At 37.6% G+C, this 22,202-nt stretch overlaps 3 protein-coding genes across 4 annotated transcripts; 1 reads left to right on the top strand and 2 right to left on the bottom strand.

The window, feature by feature from the left end:
• The first annotated feature begins 6,232 nt into the window (after positions 1-6,232).
• On the top strand, positions 6,233-11,897 carry LOC126784287 (uncharacterized). Its single transcript, XM_050509760.1, is given in 15 exon segments — positions 6,233-6,648; positions 7,132-7,239; positions 7,334-7,608; positions 7,700-7,969; positions 8,075-8,181; positions 8,287-8,373; positions 8,502-8,607; positions 8,746-8,887; positions 9,583-10,032; positions 10,146-10,253; positions 10,408-10,682; positions 10,794-11,066; positions 11,155-11,261; positions 11,385-11,471; positions 11,596-11,897. Coding segments are annotated over 15 exon segments (3,036 nt in total). The 5' UTR covers positions 6,233-6,266; the 3' UTR covers positions 11,855-11,897.
• A 255-nt stretch (positions 11,898-12,152) lies between these two features.
• On the bottom strand, positions 12,153-16,572 carry LOC126781936 (uroporphyrinogen-III synthase, chloroplastic). The gene is made up of 10 exons (XM_050507060.1): positions 16,384-16,572; positions 15,980-16,067; positions 15,708-15,774; positions 15,119-15,237; positions 14,517-14,612; positions 13,938-13,993; positions 13,551-13,636; positions 13,063-13,197; positions 12,640-12,707; positions 12,153-12,546 (listed from the first exon to the last, which is right to left on the bottom strand). The coding sequence occupies exons 1-9, from the start codon at positions 16,570-16,572 to the stop codon at positions 12,653-12,655; spliced, it is 891 nt and encodes a 296-aa protein (XP_050363017.1). The 3' UTR covers positions 12,153-12,546; positions 12,640-12,652.
• Positions 16,573-18,087: 1,515 nt separating this feature from the next.
• On the bottom strand, positions 18,088-21,654 carry LOC126781935 (polyadenylate-binding protein RBP47-like). 2 transcript variants are annotated; one of them, XM_050507059.1, is made up of 6 exons: positions 21,111-21,654; positions 19,645-20,113; positions 19,280-19,347; positions 19,063-19,193; positions 18,825-18,921; positions 18,088-18,547 (listed from the first exon to the last, which is right to left on the bottom strand). In XM_050507059.1, exons 1-6 carry the CDS (start codon positions 21,483-21,485, stop codon positions 18,377-18,379), a joined length of 1,311 nt encoding a protein of 436 aa, XP_050363016.1. In that variant the 5' UTR covers positions 21,486-21,654; the 3' UTR covers positions 18,088-18,376. The 2 variants fall into 2 exon arrangements, with proteins under 2 accessions (XP_050363016.1, XP_050363015.1); XM_050507058.1 differs by having other exon boundaries at positions 18,088-18,550; positions 21,111-21,652.
• Positions 21,655-22,202: the final 548 nt, after the last annotated feature.

Genomic DNA, 22,202 nt, shown 5'->3' with positions numbered 1-22,202 from the left:
AGAGGAAACTATATGCATGGAGGTCCAAGTGACAAGTATGAGGTGGAACATTAAATATGGGTTGTGGGGGGTGTTTGTTTATTTAGATTTTAGAAGGCAAAGGCTGCCTAAATCACATGTTTGCCAACTAAGTTAAATGTGTTTCAGATTATGAAGATGAATATTATATATGAGGCATTTCTTAGACTCTGAAATTCATATACCCTTCATGATTTGGTTCTTGTTTCTTTTTTCTCTCAGACCATTTTGGATCTTGCTATATATATATATATATGTTTCGTTTTTAGAATATGCAATATCTTATTTTGGATTCAAAGTTCATGCTTAGTTCATAGCTTAATGTTTTGTTAACATGAATATTGGATCAATGGGTGCTTGAGTGGGAAAGCTAGCTAGCTTCCATGATTTGATATATTGGATGGAAGTAAACAAATGTATAGGATATGGAAAAATGACACACAAATATATATACATATATATATATGTGCTCACTCAAAATGGCATAACTAATTCTAAGAAAGAGGTGAAATGAAAACTAAATGGTCCAACACCAATTGAAGAGAATAACAAAACAATGAGATATGGACACGGCACCCACAACCACGTGAGAATGACTTCCAAGCACAACATGGCAAGAGGATGAGACCTATTTTCATGCTTAATTAATCAGATTTTTTTTGTAATAATCAACTAATCAATTAGTTATTGATTTCAAACTTGTGAAGCGACCTTACTGCGTTGCCCTTAGTGAATACAACAGTGTGGCAATGTGCTTCGCCACAGCTAGAAGTATGGAGGGGTCATTTCGTTCTTTTCTTATAAGACATCAGCTTGTAGGAAATAGAAACTATATAATAGCATTTATACTTACTATATTAAATTACATACAATTACCATCAGAAGTCTGTGATTGCAATATATGATCAAGGGAGAGCTTTTCCTTTTTAGATGGAAGTAGATGTGGATTAAAAGTCTGATTTGATACTAACCAGCCTTCCTGATTACAAAATTATCAAGTCTTTCAGATATCTCAAGATTCTTTTCTTGTATTATTTTCTTCTCTATAGTCTTATTGCAACAAGCTGCTCGAAATATTCTATATCTCTCATGATAACAAACATATACAAATAAGTAAGCCACATTAAGTGATTACATACTTATAAATTAGATAATACATACCATAGGCTAGCTCTGTGCATGTGTGAACTAAAATTAAACATGTACAGCAATAAATATCCTGACATGAATGTCAACAAACACTAATCACATATAAGAATTGTCAAGATGTATAATTAACATGCATCTCATTAATTCGCGGTATACAGTCTTTATCAAGGCATCAATGTCTCAATAATTGAATCATATATCTCGATCGACATGTTTGAAGTGTGATGCAACCATATATGGTATAGTCAAAACATTGCAATTTTCAGTTGATGATGTTGAGGCATGCATTTCACAATCCATGAATAGCTGAAAATGTTCAAAATGACTGAATACGTACGATCAGGCTGTGTACGTATAACTAGTTTTGCTAGCTCCGATCCCCTCGATCTTATTCTAATTCCATGCACGTTAGTTCGATCTTATATATATACTAACTAATATGTTTGACCAACCATAAATAAACAAAACTGGGCATGGAGGTAAATATATGACAACTAATTGCCCGGGCATTAGAATTTTGCCTGCTTACTAAGTGGCCAAAATATATAATCGTAGGAATGGATCAGACACATACAACATATCAAACAGTTGCTTAATATATACCCCAAGCTAGCCTATGTCTCAACCGACCGTTCTCTCTGGCATAATTAAGTTTCAATATCGTGATGATCTAATTCACGAGGTAAAAAATGATTATTGCTATTTCATAAAGGTACGTCTAAATGTACCCGGTCAATTTCTAAATATACCCAACAAATTAAAAATAATCATTTATGTCATACTTTACCCCCAGTTGCAATTGTACCCAGCAGCGCTTCCAGTTCAATCCCGCTTCAGTTTGCAAAGAATCGGTTCAATTCTCCATTTGATCATTGATCCATATATAATAGCCAAATTGTACATAATTGGATTAGATGGGTGTATATATGTTGATTAATTAAAGCTTACTACAATTCCCAGATCCTACGTTGTCTAGTTTATAGAGACTTCCTTTCTGCAATTGTTTTGCTATACTTGCTTCAATTGTCATTCCTCTCATCATCTATTTTCCTCTCAACATGAATTTATTCATCATAAGTCAGTACTCAAATAATAAGAATCTCCAAGACCATTTGAAGTTTGATAAATTGTTGAAACTATCTCAGAATGCAACACGGGTGTTTAGAGCAGAGAAAGCAACCCTTAGTTGGAGACTTTCAACAATTCAAGTATTAACAAATTAGTGAGGTCGATCAGCACACATAATTTGAATATCTGATGATGCACAGTTTCAAGGAAGAGAAAGTGAGGAAATAATAGGTTCTTAGAAAAAGAAAATAGAAATAGGGTTACAGTTGGAAATCTAAGGAAAAAATATTCATGCTGAGGTACCATAAAAAATTTAAATTTACTAGGTACATTTAGCAACACCCATTTCATAATGGACACGATGCATTAGTCTAATTTGTTAGAGTGAGTGAAAAGGGAAAGTCATAATCAGCAAACATATGCCAAAATAGTACACATATTGATCTTGATGGTAATTGGGAGTGGTGGCGGTGGCCCTGTGAAATGAGGCCTCTTCTATAATCCACGAGGCTGTTCTTGCAAAGTAACAAAGCTGATCTGCTCAGCCATGTCTAATCTATAAAGTACTCATTTTATCGAAGGACTTTGCAACTAAGCTTTTCATTATGGGGACTTTGATATGATGATATGAAGTTGAGGGTCATCATACCACTGGAATCATTTCATTTTTGGCTTGTCGATCCAGATCTCTGCAATTTTCCTTTTATCTTGCTTATTATTTTAATGCCTGTTCTTTCTTTCACATCGGAATAAAGCTTATACGGTTATACCTGTAGTTTTCCGGCAGTTATATATGAAAGTTACTATTTAAGATTTAACCTTTGATTATGATGACTTAAGGTCTTAAGCTGTGTAACAGTTTTAAGAGCCCAGTTACTTCCATCCTTAATATACTTCTGGCCAGCTGCAATTTGATATCGACTTGCATTGTCATGCATCCTTTTTTTTTTCTCCTACTTAGTGAGTATTTATTTGAAATTTATTATTGATCGATATATAGCTAGTAGAAAGGGAATTTCAGTGAAGATCGAGCAGCATATCTGCATATATACGTACCATTATTCAGGAAATGATTGTTGGGGAAATTTAGTGAATGTATACTTGGCATGGCATATATATGGAGCCATGGATTTAGATATAGTCCTAGAATGTTGGTCCAATTCATAATGTAGACTTCAGTGTATCTAAAAACTTAAGGTCCTACACACCTACCGTCTTAATTTTCAGATAATTGATGACATTATTAAATAGGGGTGGGCATAAACCGAATTAAACAAGTAAAATCGACCGAACTGAACTGAAAATATGGTTCGGATAACCGAACTGAAGAGATGTAGTTTAAAAAATAAAAAAAACCGAACCGAAACTGGTTTAAACGGTTTGAAAATGATTTACGTGATCAAACCAACTGATTCAAAACCGAACTGACCGAATTTAATTTAATGATCTAAAAAATAATAAATAATAGGTATTAGTACAACAAATAATAAAACATAACTACTGCAGTTGATAGAGCGCATGATTGTTATACTATAGGTCAGGAGTTTAAATTCCAACATTGACATTTTGATGTTTTATTGAAAATATCTATCAAAATGATAAAAATATAATCTTTATATAGTTATTAATGAGAAATGCGTGTGATGTAGTGATTTGTGACATCATCTTTAAGTAGGAGTTCGAGTCTCACCTCTTGAAAAATTAAAAAAATTTACATATGAGGTGTGAATCGAAACCGAACTGAATTTCGGTTAAACCGATTATTTCAATTCAAATTAATTCGATTCGATAAATAGTTTGAATTTCTAGAAAACCGATTAAAATAATTCAATTTCAATTTAGACCAAAAACCGAACCGATATATACCCAGTCCTATTATCTAAGGCATAGGTTTCAGGATGCATATCCTTAATTATAATTTAGTATATATGATGCTAGTCGGGCCAAAATAGAACTGGATAATAATTGATCCTGCACTTTAATTTGTGATAAAAGATAGAAACAGAAGCTGCTATTTCCATGCTTAAAAGTCTCTGTTTTTGGTCCACCACAGCAAAGCTAGCTAGGTATACTTTGGCCTGGGGCTGGGGCTGGGTACCTCTTCTGCTCTTCATCCTTATTTTTCGTTTAAGGTCAATTGATGTTTGGAACGAAAGGGTCCACTGTCTATAGCTGAGAGAGGAGCCGAAATGACACCAACAAATCTCCATTATTGAGTTGCAAGGCTCTTAGGATTTAAGAGAAGCTTGTGCTTTTCATTTGTGCGTCGAAAAGGAAACTCGTAGTGCCATGAAAATAAAGTGAGAGATTCACTACTGGGGAAAATATATAATCATGTCTGATACTGTTCATAGATCTATATCAATTTCTAATAAAGAGAAAAATTCACTTATGGTGTATGAATTCTTGTGACATAGTCAATTTGATCCTGGACCTTTAAAATTGATCAAAATGATCTCTCAACTCCTGTTTTGCTATCAACTAGATCCATCCAATCAAATTTCGTCACTGTTTTTTTTATTTTTATGACATGGATCATGCGTGGGCCTCCACAAAAAGGAACAAATGCGACATATTATTGAAAATGAAGGCCTAAACTTGTTTCTACTCAATATCTCTCCTAATCATGTCCTCATTTTCTCAATTCTGAACTCGTTTTGTCAACTTTAAATTTGGCGGGAAGTTGATTTCGATCGAGACTAAGGGTTACAAACGTCAATTGCCCATTTTATAGGGACCCACACATGATCCACGTTATGAAATTAACGAAACAATAACATAATTTGGTTGGATGGATCTAGTTGATAGCAAAACAAGAGTTGAGGGATCATTTTGATCAATTTTAAAGGTCAGAGATCAAACTGACCATGTCACAAGAGTTTAGGGATCGTTGGTGAATTTTTCTCTCTAATCAAATAGTTTAGAGTTCACATCCAAACTCAATTAGCAATTGATGAATTGACCCAAATTCTTATAAACTCACATGTTAGGTTCTAACTCCTAATGTGGAATGTATATTTTCAACACGCCCCCGCACGTGTGGCGAATTTTCAAGTTATATACGTGGACAAAATATTTTGGGTGACGTGGAGTCGTGTTACTATTTGGACTTCACACGTGGACGTGTGTAACTCGCTCTGATACCATGATAAAGTGATCTAAGATTCACGTTTAAAACTAATTAACAATAGATGGAGTGATCCAAACCCTTATTAACCCACATATTAGGTTTCAATTCCTAACATGAGATATTTATTCTCAACACTCATGACAAAAACTTTGCCAGCCCACCATTTTGGCACTACTTAGTACGTATTTGCAATGACGTACTGCATGTGTGGACTTTGTGTCTCTTGACTAAACAGAGCATGCATGGTTATATACTACAGACCTACAGATGGTGGTGGATTACAGATGTGGAAAGATCCAAAATTTGAGAGAGAGAGAGATGCATGTAAACCAATGAGAGAAATAGAAATTGCCAAACTGGTAGGTCATGGACCAGTCAGTTTCGATCTTCATCAGCTAACTCTTATATGTTTATCTTTTTTGTGTTTTGGCGTAGAGCTCCTACCGGGAAATGGTTCATGTTGCTTCTACTGGATCAGGATGGCAACAATTTCTCTCTTGGCATTTAACTCGCGTTGGCTCATATCAATTGTTTTCAACGCTTTAGTAATGTAGTCATAATCGTTTGTCCAACAAGAACGAGGTGTGGAATGAATTGCATTCATATATATTTCACCATTTGAGAGATTTAGAGCAGAGCAGGTTAATTGGGCTGCAATGTATGGGTAAGTACGAAGCCCAATTTATTGATGCTCAATGTTATAGCCCCGATAAGCCCCGATAATTTTTGTACCAAATCACATCAACCAAACCCACTCCTATGGGCTATGTCCATATTAAGTGCAAATGGTATACCAACTCAAATACTACATCTAAAAGGCTCTTAATTTTCACTGTACAAATACTCGAGCACTTCGGCTCAATAAATACAAGCAATTAAAAAGCTCTTGAAACAACAAGAGATGATGAAGCTCTCAGTGTATACAAGTCTTCTGCTCATCTCTATCTGCGAAATGCTATCATGCAACGCCAACCAAATCGACAGCCTCAACAAGCTGATCAAGTCTCGCAAATCTGGAAGTTCTCCTCATGCTGAATTGTCTTGGGAAAACGACGTCTTAGCAGATGACTATTCTGTTCCTGTTTATGTTGGATCCCAAGCTGGTTTGATGGGAGCTGATGAGATTGATGCTTTGCCAGGACAACCTGGAGAAAGCCTGGGTTTTAAGCAATATGCAGGCTATGTTCCAGTGGATCCGAAAGCTGGGAGAGAATTGTTCTACTACTTTGTAGAGTCAACCCATAATTCTTCAACCAAACCTCTGCTGCTTTGGTTAAATGGAGGTATTTCTTATTACATACGTACATACATTTTCTATAAATTAGTGCATACATTTCCTATACGTACATACCATGTATACCATGCTACGTCTAAGCCTCCAAGGGATATTAACAAATAACAAATAAAAACCAAGGGACAACAAAATTAGTCATAGAATATAAATACATCCCTGAATCCCTACAAACTATTATTGGTTGCTTTAATTATGCTACATCATGGAGTAAAAAAGAGTTAAGGTCCACCACTAATAAAGGCGTTATATGTGTTTTCAGCCATTATATGTGTTTCAGCCTCCATTAATCCCACTTTCCAGTTAGTGCGCAATACTAGCTATTTCATCTGCAGCATCCTAGAAATTGGCTCCCGTGGAAAGCGTTTTAATATAGCTTGATTTTGATCCTATTGATCTGCAATTCAACAATTTCAAACTAATTACTTTGTCTCAGTCGAGTACTTGATTAATTCAAATCTAATTATCGTTGCAGGACCAGGATGCTCATCATTTGGATATGGAGCCATGCAAGAACTGGGACCTTTTAGAGTCAACAGTGATGGGAAGACACTGTATCCAAATGAGTTCGCATGGAACAATGGTAAACAATAATTGATTATCATGAATTCATGAGAGTATTTTAGACTAATAATTATGAAAAAATTTTTTTTGCTGTTTGCGTTTGGGGGATGCAGTGGCAAATATACTGTTTTTGGAGTCCCCAGCAGGAGTGGGATTTTCATACTCAAACACAAAGTCGGACTACAAAAATGTGGGAGACAAGAGAACGGCACTGGATTCTTACACTTTTCTTTTGAACTGGCTAGAGAGATTTCCCAAATACAAAACCAGGGATTTTTTCATTGCCGGAGAAAGCTATGCCGGTCACTATGTACCTCAACTTGCTTACACAATAGTGACAAAGAACAATGTCACAAACCAAACAAAAATCAATCTCAAAGGCATTGCGGTGAGCTAACTGAGCTGACAAATATTAATGCACAAGTACTACATACCTATATGCAGGTATATATGCCACTTATTTTGCAAACAATGTGCAGATTGGAAATGCTTGGATCGATGATAATCATGGTGATATGGGCTTTTATGAATATATGTGGACACATGCTTTGAACTCTGATGAAACCTATGCAGGTATACACAAATATTGTGACTTTGTATCTGATAATCTCTCGAACAACAGCAAGTGTACAAAATATCAAATTCAAGCGAGTAATGAACTTGGGTATATTGATATTTTCAACATCTACGCTCCACTTTGCAATCTGTCATACTCATCAGATACCATATACATTTCAGTTGGTTCTGCAGTAAGTGATCTCTAAACTAAACATCTCTAAACTAAGCATATTGATAAAACCAAACTAATTATAACTTTTCTGTAATCAAGTGATTGAAGGTCATCATGAATGCAGGTTAATGGATTTGATCCATGCTCAGACCATTATGTCGATGCCTACCTGAATCTTAAGGAGGTCCAAGCTGCTCTTCATGTAAAATCCACAAGTTGGTCCGCTTGCAGGTAATACCTAAAAGTTTTGCTTAATTTATATATTTTCACCTCGTTTCTCTTATATTAATGTTCAATCCCTAATCTCTCCCTCTCCCTCTCCCTATTCTTTGATAGAGGTGTTGGATGGACAGACAGCCCACCGTCAATCTTACCCACATTAAAGCATATCTTAGAAAGTGGGATTAAAGTATGGATATATAGGTGAGACGTACTATATGTCCTTGAATTGATCAGGATTTTATGATCTGGCCATATTCTCTTTAAGATGTGAATAAAAATGCATTCATATATAGAGTCTTATATGACTTGGGCGATATAATACATGACAGTGGGGACATTGATGGGAGAGTACCAGTAACATCAACTAGATACTCATTATACAACCTGAGCTTACCCATTGAGGCTGCATGGAGGCCATGGCATTCAGATGAAGAGGTAATTAAGGATTTAAGCGTATATGTGAATAATGTGATGACATATATCCTCATCGATCTGTTGACTAAGTCATTAACAAAAACTAAGGGTTTTCTAGGTTTTCCTAACTAATTATGATTTGATGATATATGTAAGCAGGTTGGAGGATATGTTACTGGGTACAAAGGGGGGTTGACATTTGCTACTGTAAGAGGAGCTGGTCATATGGTTCCTAGTTATCAACCAAAGCGAGCACTCACCTTGATCTCATCTTTCCTTCAGGGAAAGCTTCCTCCTTCATAATTAATTATAACTAATCTAATTACACATTCAAATATTTAAATAACGAAATTATATTGTTCGAGAGAATATGTCAGTGACTTGAATCAAGCCACAAACTTAGCATTTCGTTTCTGATTTCCTGTGTAATTGTTACAATATATAGGATTACTTTGGATTTACTGTAGTAACATCAGTTATAATTTTTTTTTTGAATGGCATTCCTTTGGCGACGCTAGGCATCGCGCGGGTTATAATTTTCTATTAATACTCTTTAATTATCCCCTATCTGTAACAGTAGTAGTTATATGCTGTATAGTTGGACAAAGAAAGGTGATGGAAATCACTTTCTACAAATATTAATCATTTTCTATTGGTTAATATCAACAAATTTTTGACAGCCAAGTACCATTGTTGGTCTGGTGGCATGACTGGCATCAGCAGTCTCTTTGTAAGCGGGAGCTCGCGCGTGAGTCGTGACTAGTAGTTTTTGAGTTGCTTTCATGATTTAAAAAAATCTCTTGATTCAGATTTTGCATTCGATATACTGATTTCATTAGCTATCTGATGTAGCTGTAAATTCCATGAAAATATATGCAGTAATTAATTCAACGTACATACGGTTGTCAATAATCTTTTTAATTTTGGCTAGCCTATGAATGCAAAAATCATCTAAATGCACAAATCTCGTCTCAATCATGGTTCCAATCTAATTAGTTGATGCTAATAAGTACCGAAAGCAATCTCAGTACCAGGGGAAGAAACTCATGAAGCTATCAAAATTTATATGTTTGCTTCTCCTCTGTTGCTGCCAGCTGACCTTTATTCTACCATGCAACGCCAACCAAATTGACAATCTCAACAAGTTGATCAAATTTCGCAGTGCTAGAACTAATCCTACTCAATATTCTCAGTCCTATGGTTCTTTCGATGTCGGGGATCATAATGTTTCTTCTTCAGTTTATTTTGGAGACCAAGATGGGATGAAGGAAGCTGACAAGATTGATGCTTTGCCAGGACAACCTAGTCTAAATCCCGGGGAAAAGTTTGATCACTACGCAGGCTATGTTACCGTAGATCCTGTAGCTGGGAGAGCACTGTTCTACTACTTTGTTGAATCACCTCAAAATTCTTCAACTAAACCTCTAGTGTTATGGTTAAATGGAGGTTAGATATATTAGTAATACTAATTATTTTGTGCTTCGTAAATATAAATAGTCGTTGTTGTTTTCAAGCGTATGAGATGATCCATAATTCCATACGCCATTGTTGTAGTACAGGTCCAGGATGTTCATCTTTTGGGTATGGAGCCATGGAAGAACTGGGACCTTTCAGAGTTAACAGTGATGGAAAGACATTATTCCGGAATGATTATGCTTGGAACAATGGTACCATATTTAGTCATTGATTTTCTTATATTAATATCGAGATTAATGAAAATTTGTTTAGTCTTGTATTTCAGATCTTAATCTTCCGTATTGTAGCAAATATATATAAACCATAAATCTTCAGTAGCTATTCAGATCTTAATCGTACGTATAGTGGCAAATGTACTGTTCTTGGAGTCACCGGCAGGAGTTGGGTTTTCTTATTCAAACAACAAATCGGACTACGAAAATGTTGGTGACAAGAGAACGGCGGAAGACTCTTACACATTTCTTGTTAACTGGCTAGAGAGGTTTCCTGAATACAAAAGTAGAGATTTCTTCATAACTGGAGAGAGCTATGCTGGTCATTACGCACCTCAACTTGCTCACACCATTCTCTCAATGAACAAAGCCGCACAGCAAACAACGATCAATCTCAAAGGCATTGCGGTGAGTCTTGGAGTAGTTCTTCTCCAGTAGAACACTTATTAACCTAAGGCTCTTCGTTACAACCAATTATAATTAGGACTACTTACATTTGAGCTTTTTCTCAATGTCCAGATCGGGAATCCTTGGATTCACGAGAAGGACGGCACATTAGGAGGTTACTATTATTTGTGGACACATGATTTGAACTCCGATGATACTCATGCCGGAATACTCAAATACTGCGACTTCACGTCAGGATACTCGAAGGTATCAGAGACGTGTAGGTTCTATATGGACCAATCAGCCAACGAGACTGGAGGTATTGATATGTACGGCATCTACTCGCTACGGTGCAACAAATCTGTACCCAATGTCTTAGAAACTCCTGTAAGCCTCTGATTCACCGTACCAAAGCTAGCTTTGTACTAATGACATAGACAGACCAACGAGCTTGTGTTGAAACTTAGTTTGATGCATGTTACATTCTGACCAGGTTAATAGTTTCGATCCGTGCTCCGAAAATTATGTGGAGGCCTATCTAAACCTCGCTGAGGTGAGAACAGCTCTTCATGTTAAACCAACAAACTGGACATTTTGCAGGTACGCACCTGGGAACATATATGCGATACATACGTACATATACACAATTACACACACATATACTCATATATAAATCAGCATGATTCACCTAGTACTGAATGTGTACGTTGATTGTGTTTCCAGTACTATAGGATGGACAGACGCCCCAACAAGCATTCTACCCGAAATGGAGCAGCTTATAGCAAGTGGGATAAGTTTATGGATATACAGGTCAGTGCCATATTAGCTAATTAGTTAGCCTTGGGCATATTGATCAAAATATATACCATGTTATATGTTACTGATATTGAATTTAACACCTGCTATTCATCATATGAATGCTACCGGCCTACAGTGGAGATATGGATGCCAATGTGCCGGGCACAGCCACTAGATTCTCCATAAACAGGCTGAAGCTACCGATTGAGACGCCATGGCGGCCATGGAACTCTTATGGACAGGTTGCAGGGTATGTGACCGGCTACAAGGGATTAACATTTGCTACAGTAAGAGGAGCTGGCCATCTGGTTCCCACCTACCAACCTCGGCGAGCACATACTTTGATCTCATCTTTTCTTCAGAAGACGCTTCCTCCTTCATTTCCAGATAATTAGCAACCTCGGCGAGCACTGCTTGATCTCATTTTTTCGTCAAGGGACGCTGCCTCCTTCCTTTCCAGCCAATTAGCAAGTCAGTATGACTATTTGTTCATTTAGTTTACCCTCATCTTCAACAGTAGCTCGTCTATAGACTTGGATTCATATTGAAGAAACAATAAGAAAAACAGTGGAACTATTTCAGGTCTTAGAAATTACTGTAACCTTCCTAAAAATTGACTTTGCTAATTTTGAAATAATAGACGGCATCACTCTATCAGACACCAAAAGTAAAAGACACTCGCATCAGAAATAATTCTGATAATGTGAGCTTCCATTAATGAATCATTATATATACAAAGCTAAAGGATGAATTTATTTACTTCTTTCTAGCAAAGAAGTTTACAAGGCCAATACGCCAAACAGGATGGAAATTGATGTGAGAATCAACATGGTAAAAATAATATACATACAAAATAAGAGTAGGCTTTCTTCCCAAATCTGATCCCAGTAAGTGACTTCACAAATGTCAATGAAAGCCCAACTAAATTGGTAAATGAATTCGAAAAATTTTGACTCGGATATTCCCACATCATTCTGTCCGGCTGCCCTTGTTTTGCATCTGGTTTATGCCGAAGCTGTGAAATTTGACGGCCATGGATCAGTTTATGCTTCTCTACTGTGCACCAGTTAACTCTTCATCAGTCCGCCTGCATTGGAAGAAACCAGAAAAATTGCTCAGATAACATAAACAAAGAAAAACACAATCTGAAAGTAACAACATGAAGAAGAAAAAAGGTTACCTGAAAGAAGACATCACCTCAACAGATTGGCATTTGCTTCCAGTGCTTCAACAATGCTATCCACCCATCTATCAATACCAAAAGCTAAAGTTTACACGATGGAAAAGAAGCATCTCAGAGTATCAGGGACAACATCTGATGTGAGGAAATCAAAACCGTGAGAATTATAAAACCGCGGTTATTTAATATTTTATCATTACTCATATAGATCAAATGATACCAAAAGCCTTGAGGAATGAAGGGACAAGTAGTGTCAATTTCAAAAATGAATTTCAGTACAGTTTATATTGATATATGTGTGTATGTATATACATGAACTGAGATTTTAGTGATCTAGTATGAAAGTTGGTCAGTCATAACAATTAGGTGATGAAAACGGCCGCAGATTATTTCAGGACAATAGGTCATAAATGTGAATATTACCCTTCAAGACCTGGTTGCACTGGATAGTAAACATTTCTCAGGCCTAATCTCTTAGCCGCCTTGGCAGTTGTCTCACCAATACAGGCAACTGAATAGTTCCATTCCTTAGACTCGGAAATAAGATTGACCCAAGCACTGTTCAGTCAAGATACACAAGCAAAAATAAGATAATAATGTCTACAAAAATCTTTGTTTCACCTAGATAGCTCAGTTATGAAAATGACAAAATTAAGTATGTATTCGATTTCAATACATTCGCAGGTGCTCAAAACGGTGTTAAAAAACGGGAATGTATAGATGCAATCGATGAGATGATGAATGACAGATTCAAATAAAAAAAGCACTCAACGGTTGAGCAATACTCTCCAAAGAAAATGAAACTGAAGAAGGATTTTTTTTTTTTTATGGGGGTCAATAAGAAAGGGTCTCAGAGAAAGTAATAGACAAGTAATATGAGAAGGAAAAAAGAAAACAAAGGAAATACTTACCGAACTGCAGAAGGAGAAGCAACTGCAACAACAGGGGCAGAGAGAGCCTGCTCCAGTACCATTTGATCTACGTGGTTAACAGGTCCCTAGAAGTCATGTCGATTGCATTACATCATAAACTATCAAAAGAGTGTTATTGTAAAATTGAAGTCTGGAACCTTTAACAAAAGGCTTCATACAAACACATCAATGTCCAATATAACATTAGACTACAGTCCAGTGACTGAGAAAAATCAGGGATGGCTGCTATTTTTTTGACTATCATGAGGATCAACCATAGTGACTTAATATACAGATGTTCTACAGCTCTCAATATCATACCATCTTTGACATATTGCTTGAATAATAAATTCCAAAATAGAGTGACAAGAGTATCTTAATACATACTGTGGTATACGTATTTAGCCTCGTGACCTCAAACCCACGATTGGACAGGCCTTCCTCTGAAAAATATATGCCCAAATGAACATGGTAAGACACAATATAAATACTGAAAATGATGCGTCCAGACAGTAAGATCACAATAGTACAATTAAGATGTAAGTTTCATGTAGACAGTGATTACATTTTAAAGATCAATGAGTACAATATTACATTCCAAAAGAAACTTCACAGGAACTTTTGAAGTTTAATTCTCATTTTGCATTATGGTTGACACCTGAGCATCGTTTTTTTTAAACCATTAATACATTCAATATCACTTTTAAGAAGCACTAAGATCCAGTTTACCAAATCAAATGCAGAGCAGTCTCCTGTCTATGGAACACATCATTAGCTCTAACATTAAAAACATTTTAATCCAAACTGAGGTTTTGTAAATACTTTAATGCCATATTGTTCATTACCCTTATATCAAGCCTAATTGTACTATGACTACTACAAAAATTCATCGAACTGTCACTACTGTTGTACTCCAAAGACTGCACTCCTGTGAGTTTGAAACATATTGATTAAAACTTCACTTACCAATGTCATTTCCAGCTTTTGCAGAAGCAGGATATAATACTGTACACTTGTCTTTCTGATTTTTAGGGAGCTCTGAAGCCAAAACCTTGCCTGTTGCTGAAATTACAGTTCACAAAAAGAAAATATGGGCAAATAATTAGAACCGAATACTGGATAAAAAAGATACAGGTAAAACAAGTTATTCCACAATATAGGGTCATCTTAAATAAAAAAACAAACAAATAATTGCTTAGTACAGCTAGAGTCTATTGTATCACTTCCATGTGAAAGAAGTGGAAGACAAATGTCCAGATGCAGTGCTATGGCCAATGTACCAACAAAATTAAGTAGCCAAAGGGCAACCTTTATGTTTCGAAATCAAACTAAGCAATCCAAATTTTCAGAAGTCCATCAAGGTTACATTAAACATCTAACTTCAACACAATAAAACCTTTGCACGGATAGTTGTATTTTCATTTGGTGCTTTCCAAATAGTCTTAAGAGTAATGATGTTTCTATTTGGTCTTCTGACTGACTGAAGGAAGCATGAGCGGTTGTGCTACAATCTGAGAAAAAGCTGAAACATGGTTTCCTAGAGTAATATAGACACATGACATGACTACCTTTTGATGGCACAAAGGCAAGACTGAGGGACTTCTTTGACGACTGCAGTACTTCCTCAAAGACAGTTGCTGTACCAGCCCCCACAACACCTACCTTAACATTCGGAGTTCCAGCAGCCCTGAAGCCAAAGAAGAAGCCTGTAATTCTTTCAAAAGTACAAATAATGAAAAATGATCATGGAAGAATGGAATATAAAAGGCCCTTTTCTCTGTAATTTTCCCAGACACCATAAATTTTCACAGAAATTAATTAAACTGCAGAGTAATTGTTCAATCTAAATAAAATCCCAGTTTTCAACCAGAGAACATTGGAAATGAAGATTCCCAGAGAAAGACCTTTCACCTCACAGCCTAAATAAAGATCATATGTTGACGCAAAATGCATCATGATCGAAGACTATACTATATCTTGGGGTGTAGAGGTGAACTTGAAGCAAAGAAAAGGTTCACACACAGTTGAGCAAGGAAGTAAAAAGGCACAAGAGTACACCTTAAAGAAACTTTGAAGCAACAAATTTAAACTAAAGTTGCAGAAGGAGTTGAAAGTGCAAAACGCGACAGATTTGTAGCTAGGATGTTGAATCCTTACTTCCATGATTCCAGAAAGACTGCACCAGCTTCAGGGGAAGTTATGATAATCCAGTCAAATTCAGTATCTGCTGCCAAGAAGAATCATTATAGTTAGCCGGAAAATATCCCCACTTGATTGAATATGTTATAAATCTTCTTTCTTTTTCTCATGAATCTCCTTTCTTTACATCTTATGATCCATCCAAAACTCCACTGCCCCAATAATATCCAACACGATCGCATAAAACTACGGCATTGCAAGAAAGAAAGCCGAAAGTTGAAGAAAATGACCAGTCAATACAGTAGAAAGCCTATCCCGATCCGGCCCCGGCGTGTGCTGGATGAGGGGAAGTTCCAAACAGCTGATTTCCTTCTTTGCCTATACTCAACCAAATTATAAAATTCCATCACTTTGGTCATAATTTCACACTAACACACGACCTATGCTCATTACTGAAAACTGTATCTCAACTGGATAAGATAGGTAAGTAGTGCACCCGGTACTTATGACACAGCTGTACATTAGTGGACAAATCTCTAACAGTGAAAATGCCACATTACTCCATACACGAAGTAGACTAGTAGATAATTACCAAATGTAGAACCCCAGAAATCGGAGAAGGGCAAAATTGCAAGAATTGAAGAGAATCACAGTTATGCTTGAGTTTGATAGAGAGAAAGTAAATAATATTTACCAGAGAAGTGATGAGCTTGGCATTCTTGCCGCGCTCTCTGGTGACGACGACTTTCGGCGCCGCCGAAATTGAGTCCGAGCTCGACGAGGAAGAAGAAGAAGAAGTAGAAGCATAAACTGAAGGAAGAAAGATTCGCCGGTGAAATAGAGGACAAGAAGAAGAAGGAGAGGAGAGAGAAACGTGTGCCATTAGAAACGTGTTAGGCGCGGAGGCGATGACGCAGTCTTACCTTACTATATTCAGTCTCCCATTTTATCAACCTAATTATGAAAAGTTCTTGTGTGGGGCGAACGCACCACGTGGCGGTGGGACTGTCCAATAAGGACAAAGCATAAGGCTGTATTGGGTATTCTGTTGGAAACAAATGGGGGCAAAATAGGAACTTGGAATAAATTTCTGTGTTTTTATTGGGCTGCCCCATAGTCACGTGGTAGGGGATCCGCACCTAAGAATTTTTCCCTAATTATTCTACAAGTCCACGTGGAACAATGGGAAGCGGACGCGTGGATTTAGCTGACACGTGGTGGCCTTTCCCGGAAGGATTACGAAGAGAGCGGAAGTGTGATTAGAGTTTAAAATGGGGGGAGCAACCGAGTAGCGAGGAGATTTTGATTCTTTTAAAGAGGGTGTGTGATAAGTGAAGAGGAAACTTGGATTGCGACTTACGGGGTTACAACGAATATTTCATTTCTTTTTTGACATATGACTATTAAACACATTATATATCTAGTTTCTTAAATCTCTAAACGATGAGAAAATCTCGTTAGTTTAAGTAAGAAATATTATCTTCACTTCATCAACTAAAATTGTAACTAGCTATGCGATTGGCAGTGAATCTATGAATTTGTAGCCACTGCAGTACTTGCAATTTTTTCACATTGATGATCAAAGGGTAACTTTTTTTATAGAGTTGTACCTGAGTTCTTACAAATATGACCCTTCAGGCATCCCAAGCAGTCAGGTATACGATTGAATTAAAGAGGACTTGATCATTTGTGTAAACACTGAAACCAAAAGAAAATAAAAAGTGATTGCTGGCTAGTCTAGAAAGCATGTCCTGCACATATAGCATCAATCTGGGTTCTAGTTTTGCTAAATATTGTTCCCCATGTGTCCCAAATGGCCAACCCAACTGCGGGGTGCTGTGCGCCCCAAGGTTCCAACACTTGCCAGCCTACATTTTACTCCCTATAATATGCAAGTGTCACTCTTTGCTCTTTGGTTCTATGCTACTCAGGTTGGGTTCTAGTCTCTTCTGATGATTGTGATAAAGTGAGCATGATTAATAATGTTAACCTTGGCACCTGCACAGCAATGATGATCATCATTCTGTAGTATCATTAACACATGCCGCCCACATTGGTCTATTCCTCAGTCATTTTTCTTAAAATCACCTGATTACGTTGGTTGGGCTTCAAATCATGGAGCTTCCGATTCAGATGAGCTTGTTATGCCAAGTATCAAGTACTTCTGGAAAGAGTAGGGTTTAAGCCCACCTAGAGTTTTTATCAAGAAGCTTGCTGCTAGGGTTTTAGCAGGAACTGCAATCTTTGCATTGGCATTTCAGCAAATGGAGATAATTGCCCGCAGAAGACCGCTAGCCTGCCCCATTGTATATTCTTTCGTACCATGAACCATCGTACTCTCGAAATTTCTATAGGGCATACTTCTACTAGGACCCTTGAAACACATTAATCAGATGAGAAGAGCAAGCATTGACTCCAAGAATTAAGTTTGTGTTAAAATCACGTGATTCTAACCAAATGATCAACCAAATCCCTTACAAAACTACCATAAGTTGTCAAAATTCAGTTCCACTCCACAATTGGAGGGATTTTATAAGAATTCTAGAGCACCAAGACAATTACAGAACTAGAGACTCTAGAGTCATCACGTCTCATTACTAAAACTACTACTCCTTGCACTCGCTCAGTTCACTCACTATATCTTAGTAGCAACCAACACATGGGGGCAGCCAGGCAGCTTTCTTTTCTCAGCTTACTTGTTGTTGGTGGGTACCGTAAACAGGGTAAGCTCCATATGCAGCCGCTGCAGCATACATGCTTGGGTCATGTTGCGGCGGCAGAGCATAACCATAACCATCAAAAACAGGTCCTCCATAGTAAGCCGCTCCTGCCCACTGGTTGCCAAAATCCATTCTAAACTGCTGGAAGATTAAGAAAAAAAGGGATATACACAAATGAGTGAACAGATGGCATACCAAAAGTAATGTAATCCAACTTCTAACGAAACAACAGAATCTTGTCAATGCCACTCCAAAAAAAACAAATATAAAATGAATGTTCTACTTGTTAAAACAATTGCAAAGGTAGCCTAAATTAAAACAAATGACAGGTGAAGCAGAGGCCACCCTCACAACCAGCACAATAATGGTTTGGAGGTTGGGGAGAGGAGGGTTAATAATAAGAAAGAGAGAGTGCCTGCTTATTTGCCGGATTGCGACCCCATGAAAGCCGGACTGTTTGCTTGCCGATAACTGAGCCATTCAGTTTCGGCAATGCCTCCTCAGCGTTATTTCTGTCACAAGAGGTCAAAAGTAACATATGATAACTTATTTAATAGTAAATACCACTAATGATGGACAAACTATGAAAAACATTTAGTACTTCTTAAATAGTAAATAATACTTATGCTGGACAAAGTACGAAAAACATTTACCTGTTGGCGAATTGTACAAACCCACATCCTTTTCCAACTGGTATTTTAACAGAGACAATCTCACCATACTGAGAGAAGGGCTGCCTGAGATCTTCATCAGTAACATTTGGATCAAGCCCTCCAACAAATATCTATCATTGACACAGATGTCAGCATAATGGAGAAAAAAATATTAGCAACTGTAGGTTAAAACTATGAGAGCCTCAAGGCTACTCACTGTTGTGTTTGTAGCATCTCCATCAGATTGGAACCCTTGGGTTGGTGTACCATTCAGAGCATACCCCCCTGCAAGCAGATCATATTCATACTATGGTCATGTGTAAAACAATGAAGAAACAGCTCCAACTAAGAGACAAGAGACGAGTTGTAACTATTCCAGAAAGGTATAAATATTGGTATTTTGAAATGCATGGGAAAATCTGCACCTTTAATAGTTTAACCACAATGGAAAAAAGTATTATCAGTTATTTCCTAAACAGGGTTAAGACATTATGCTCATGTAAAGTTCACTTCCCAATACATACAAGATTTCCCTCCAAAGGTTCACTTCATATGGAAACGGCAAGTAGCAGAATTACATACCTTGTTGCTGATATCCAGATGACTTCCTAGGAGTCGCGGCACCAATGCGCATTGGCCTGCTAGAACAATAAACACCCTGCATTTCAGTCATAGCCTGTGACCGTTCATTCTCGTCGCCAAACCTCACAAAACCATAGCCCTTTGAACGGTTGGTATTGGAATCAACGACAACTTTTGCGGCTTTAACAGATGGATATTTACTATAAAAAGTTTCGTGCAATAAACTATCTGTAACATCTGCAGCTAAGTCTCCTACAAATATGGAAAGATCAGGAGCATTATCTGAACGCTTGTCACCCGTACTAAATGTTGCCCAGTTCAGACGGAAGGCCTGATCTGTGTTAGGCATACAGAGTGCAGCATAGTTCTGTAGGACTTTCTCGGCTGTAGCATGTGTCAAGAACTCTACGAATCCATAGCCCTCTGATAATAAGGTCTGCTTATTGCGAATAACCTTGATGGAAGCAATCTGCAATCAGTTAGAAATAAATTTTAGTGAAAAGTGCACAATCAAGTGTTACAAAAATATGGAGGTCATATGTAGCATTCCCTTTTATATTAGTTCCGGTGAGAACTACAACAAATTTTTTTTTTTACAACATTTTAGCTGCAAGGAGCTTTGCCCTTTAATTAACAGAAGGACACGATAAATCAAATTACATTTGAACAAGTAAAAAGTTGCAGCTTCAAGGGAAAAACCTGATCCTCAACAAGCCTGCTTATTGAAGGCTCATATATACATCATAATTATCATTTATTCAACGGAAAACAGAACAGAGGAATCTGAACAGTCGATGGACAAGTAAAGACTTGCGACCACATTAAAACAACTGAATTTTGGACAGTACAAAAAAAATCATGCTGCCTCCTACAGCCAAAAAAAAGGTTATTGCCTCTAAAAGATGAAGCCCCAGAAAATGTGCTACGATTAGTACACAACAGGCCCTAAGGGAACAACAATGGCATACCATTAGAACTAACTGCATTTATTTTTCAGTTACAAGTAGTGTTACTCTCACCGGACTCATCTATATCCTCCTGGCTTTTAATTACCGATTATGCCCCCAAAAAATCCTTATCCTGGTTTTCTCAGATTCACTGACAAAGCTACTACTAATATTTTGTTATTGAATCGATCAGATATACTTCCCAGAAAACAGAAAAATAATATAACCTATAAAACTCATGGCAACTGCGAAAACTGAAGCTACAGACAATTTTCATACGCAAACCCTAGGCAAAAACCTTAAAGATCCAGCATTTAATCAATCAATCAAATAAAGAAACACAAAAAATATTAGTTTCATTTATAAGAATTAAACCATTCATATAAAGTCCATTTTCACAGCAAAAAGACACATTTAAATCATGCCTAGAACAAATACACAGATTAAAACCACGCCATGCGTACCTGTACGGATATACTGTATAATACAAAATACAAAACAGAGTGAGAAATGTTAGACCTCGCCGGCGGAAGCAAAGCAGCTGTGGAGATAGTTCTCATCCATCCAATGATGCAAATCGCCGACCCAGATGGTCTTGTTCTCGCCGCTTGCGCCGCCGCCAGATACCATTTGCGGCTGCTGCTGCTGTTGCTGGACGTGCTGCTGCTTGTACTGGTGGTACGCCATGTAGTGTTGCGGCGGAGGCGCGTAGTGCTGCGGTGGCATCATTTGATGCTGCATTACCATAGCGGCGGCCGGGTACTGCATAGCCATCCAGTGCTGCGGCGGCGGCGGCTGTGGTTGTGGCTGCGACTGAGAAGGCTGCTGCTGCTGGCGTGGCTGAGTATTTTGCTCCTGTTGCTGTAGCGAGGAGTCTGAGCCGTTGGATTGCATATCTCTCCCTCCACAGAAGTTGTCCTTCTTCTTCAAACCTAACTGAATCTGAGAGAGTTAAGGAGTTGCAGAGAGAAAATAGGATAGAGAGGAGAAGGGTTTCCGAATCTGGGGGGTTTAGAGAGAGAGAAAGTAAAAGAGAGAAGGGAGGGTAGGGGCGGGGCTGCGGGGCTTAAGGGCAGGATTTATTTTGAGGATGACGGATTCATGGGTTTGCTTCGTAAAACGCGGTTGTTGTTACAGCCGTCAGATTAAACGGTGGGGTTTTATATCCCCCGTCGAATCCACACTCGAAATGATGAGGTTTAGACACTGTTGGGGTTTCATTCATCCGTCGCCAGCTGCTTTGGTTTTGGTCTTACACCAAAGGCCATCAACAATTTTAGGTTTTATTTCTGATTTAAAAAATAAATAAAATCTATGGCTTTCGACATTGCCTCTGTTAGATTCTGAGGTACGACTTTTTACCATTCACCAGCTTGACGTCACGAGATCTTTTTCAGTTTCAGTGAGCGGTGAAAAATTCTAGCTTTTTTTTAAAACCCAAAATGGAAGTGGAATCACTGGAAGGGGTCAGGGAATCAGAGAGGAAGATCTTTGCCAAAACAGAGTTAAACTCCTATATAAGGAAACTATCTCAGGTAAGCGAATTCCCTGCTTTATTTTGCCCTAGAGGAAGAGATACGGGACCAACTGTATAAAATCAAATATTTTAAT

The sequence above is a fragment of the Argentina anserina genome, chromosome 2, assembly GCF_933775445.1.
Source record: "Argentina anserina chromosome 2, drPotAnse1.1, whole genome shotgun sequence".
NCBI classification, from domain to species: Eukaryota; Viridiplantae; Streptophyta; class Magnoliopsida; order Rosales; family Rosaceae; genus Argentina; species Argentina anserina.
This window is presented reverse-complemented; position numbering and strand designations above follow the sequence as displayed.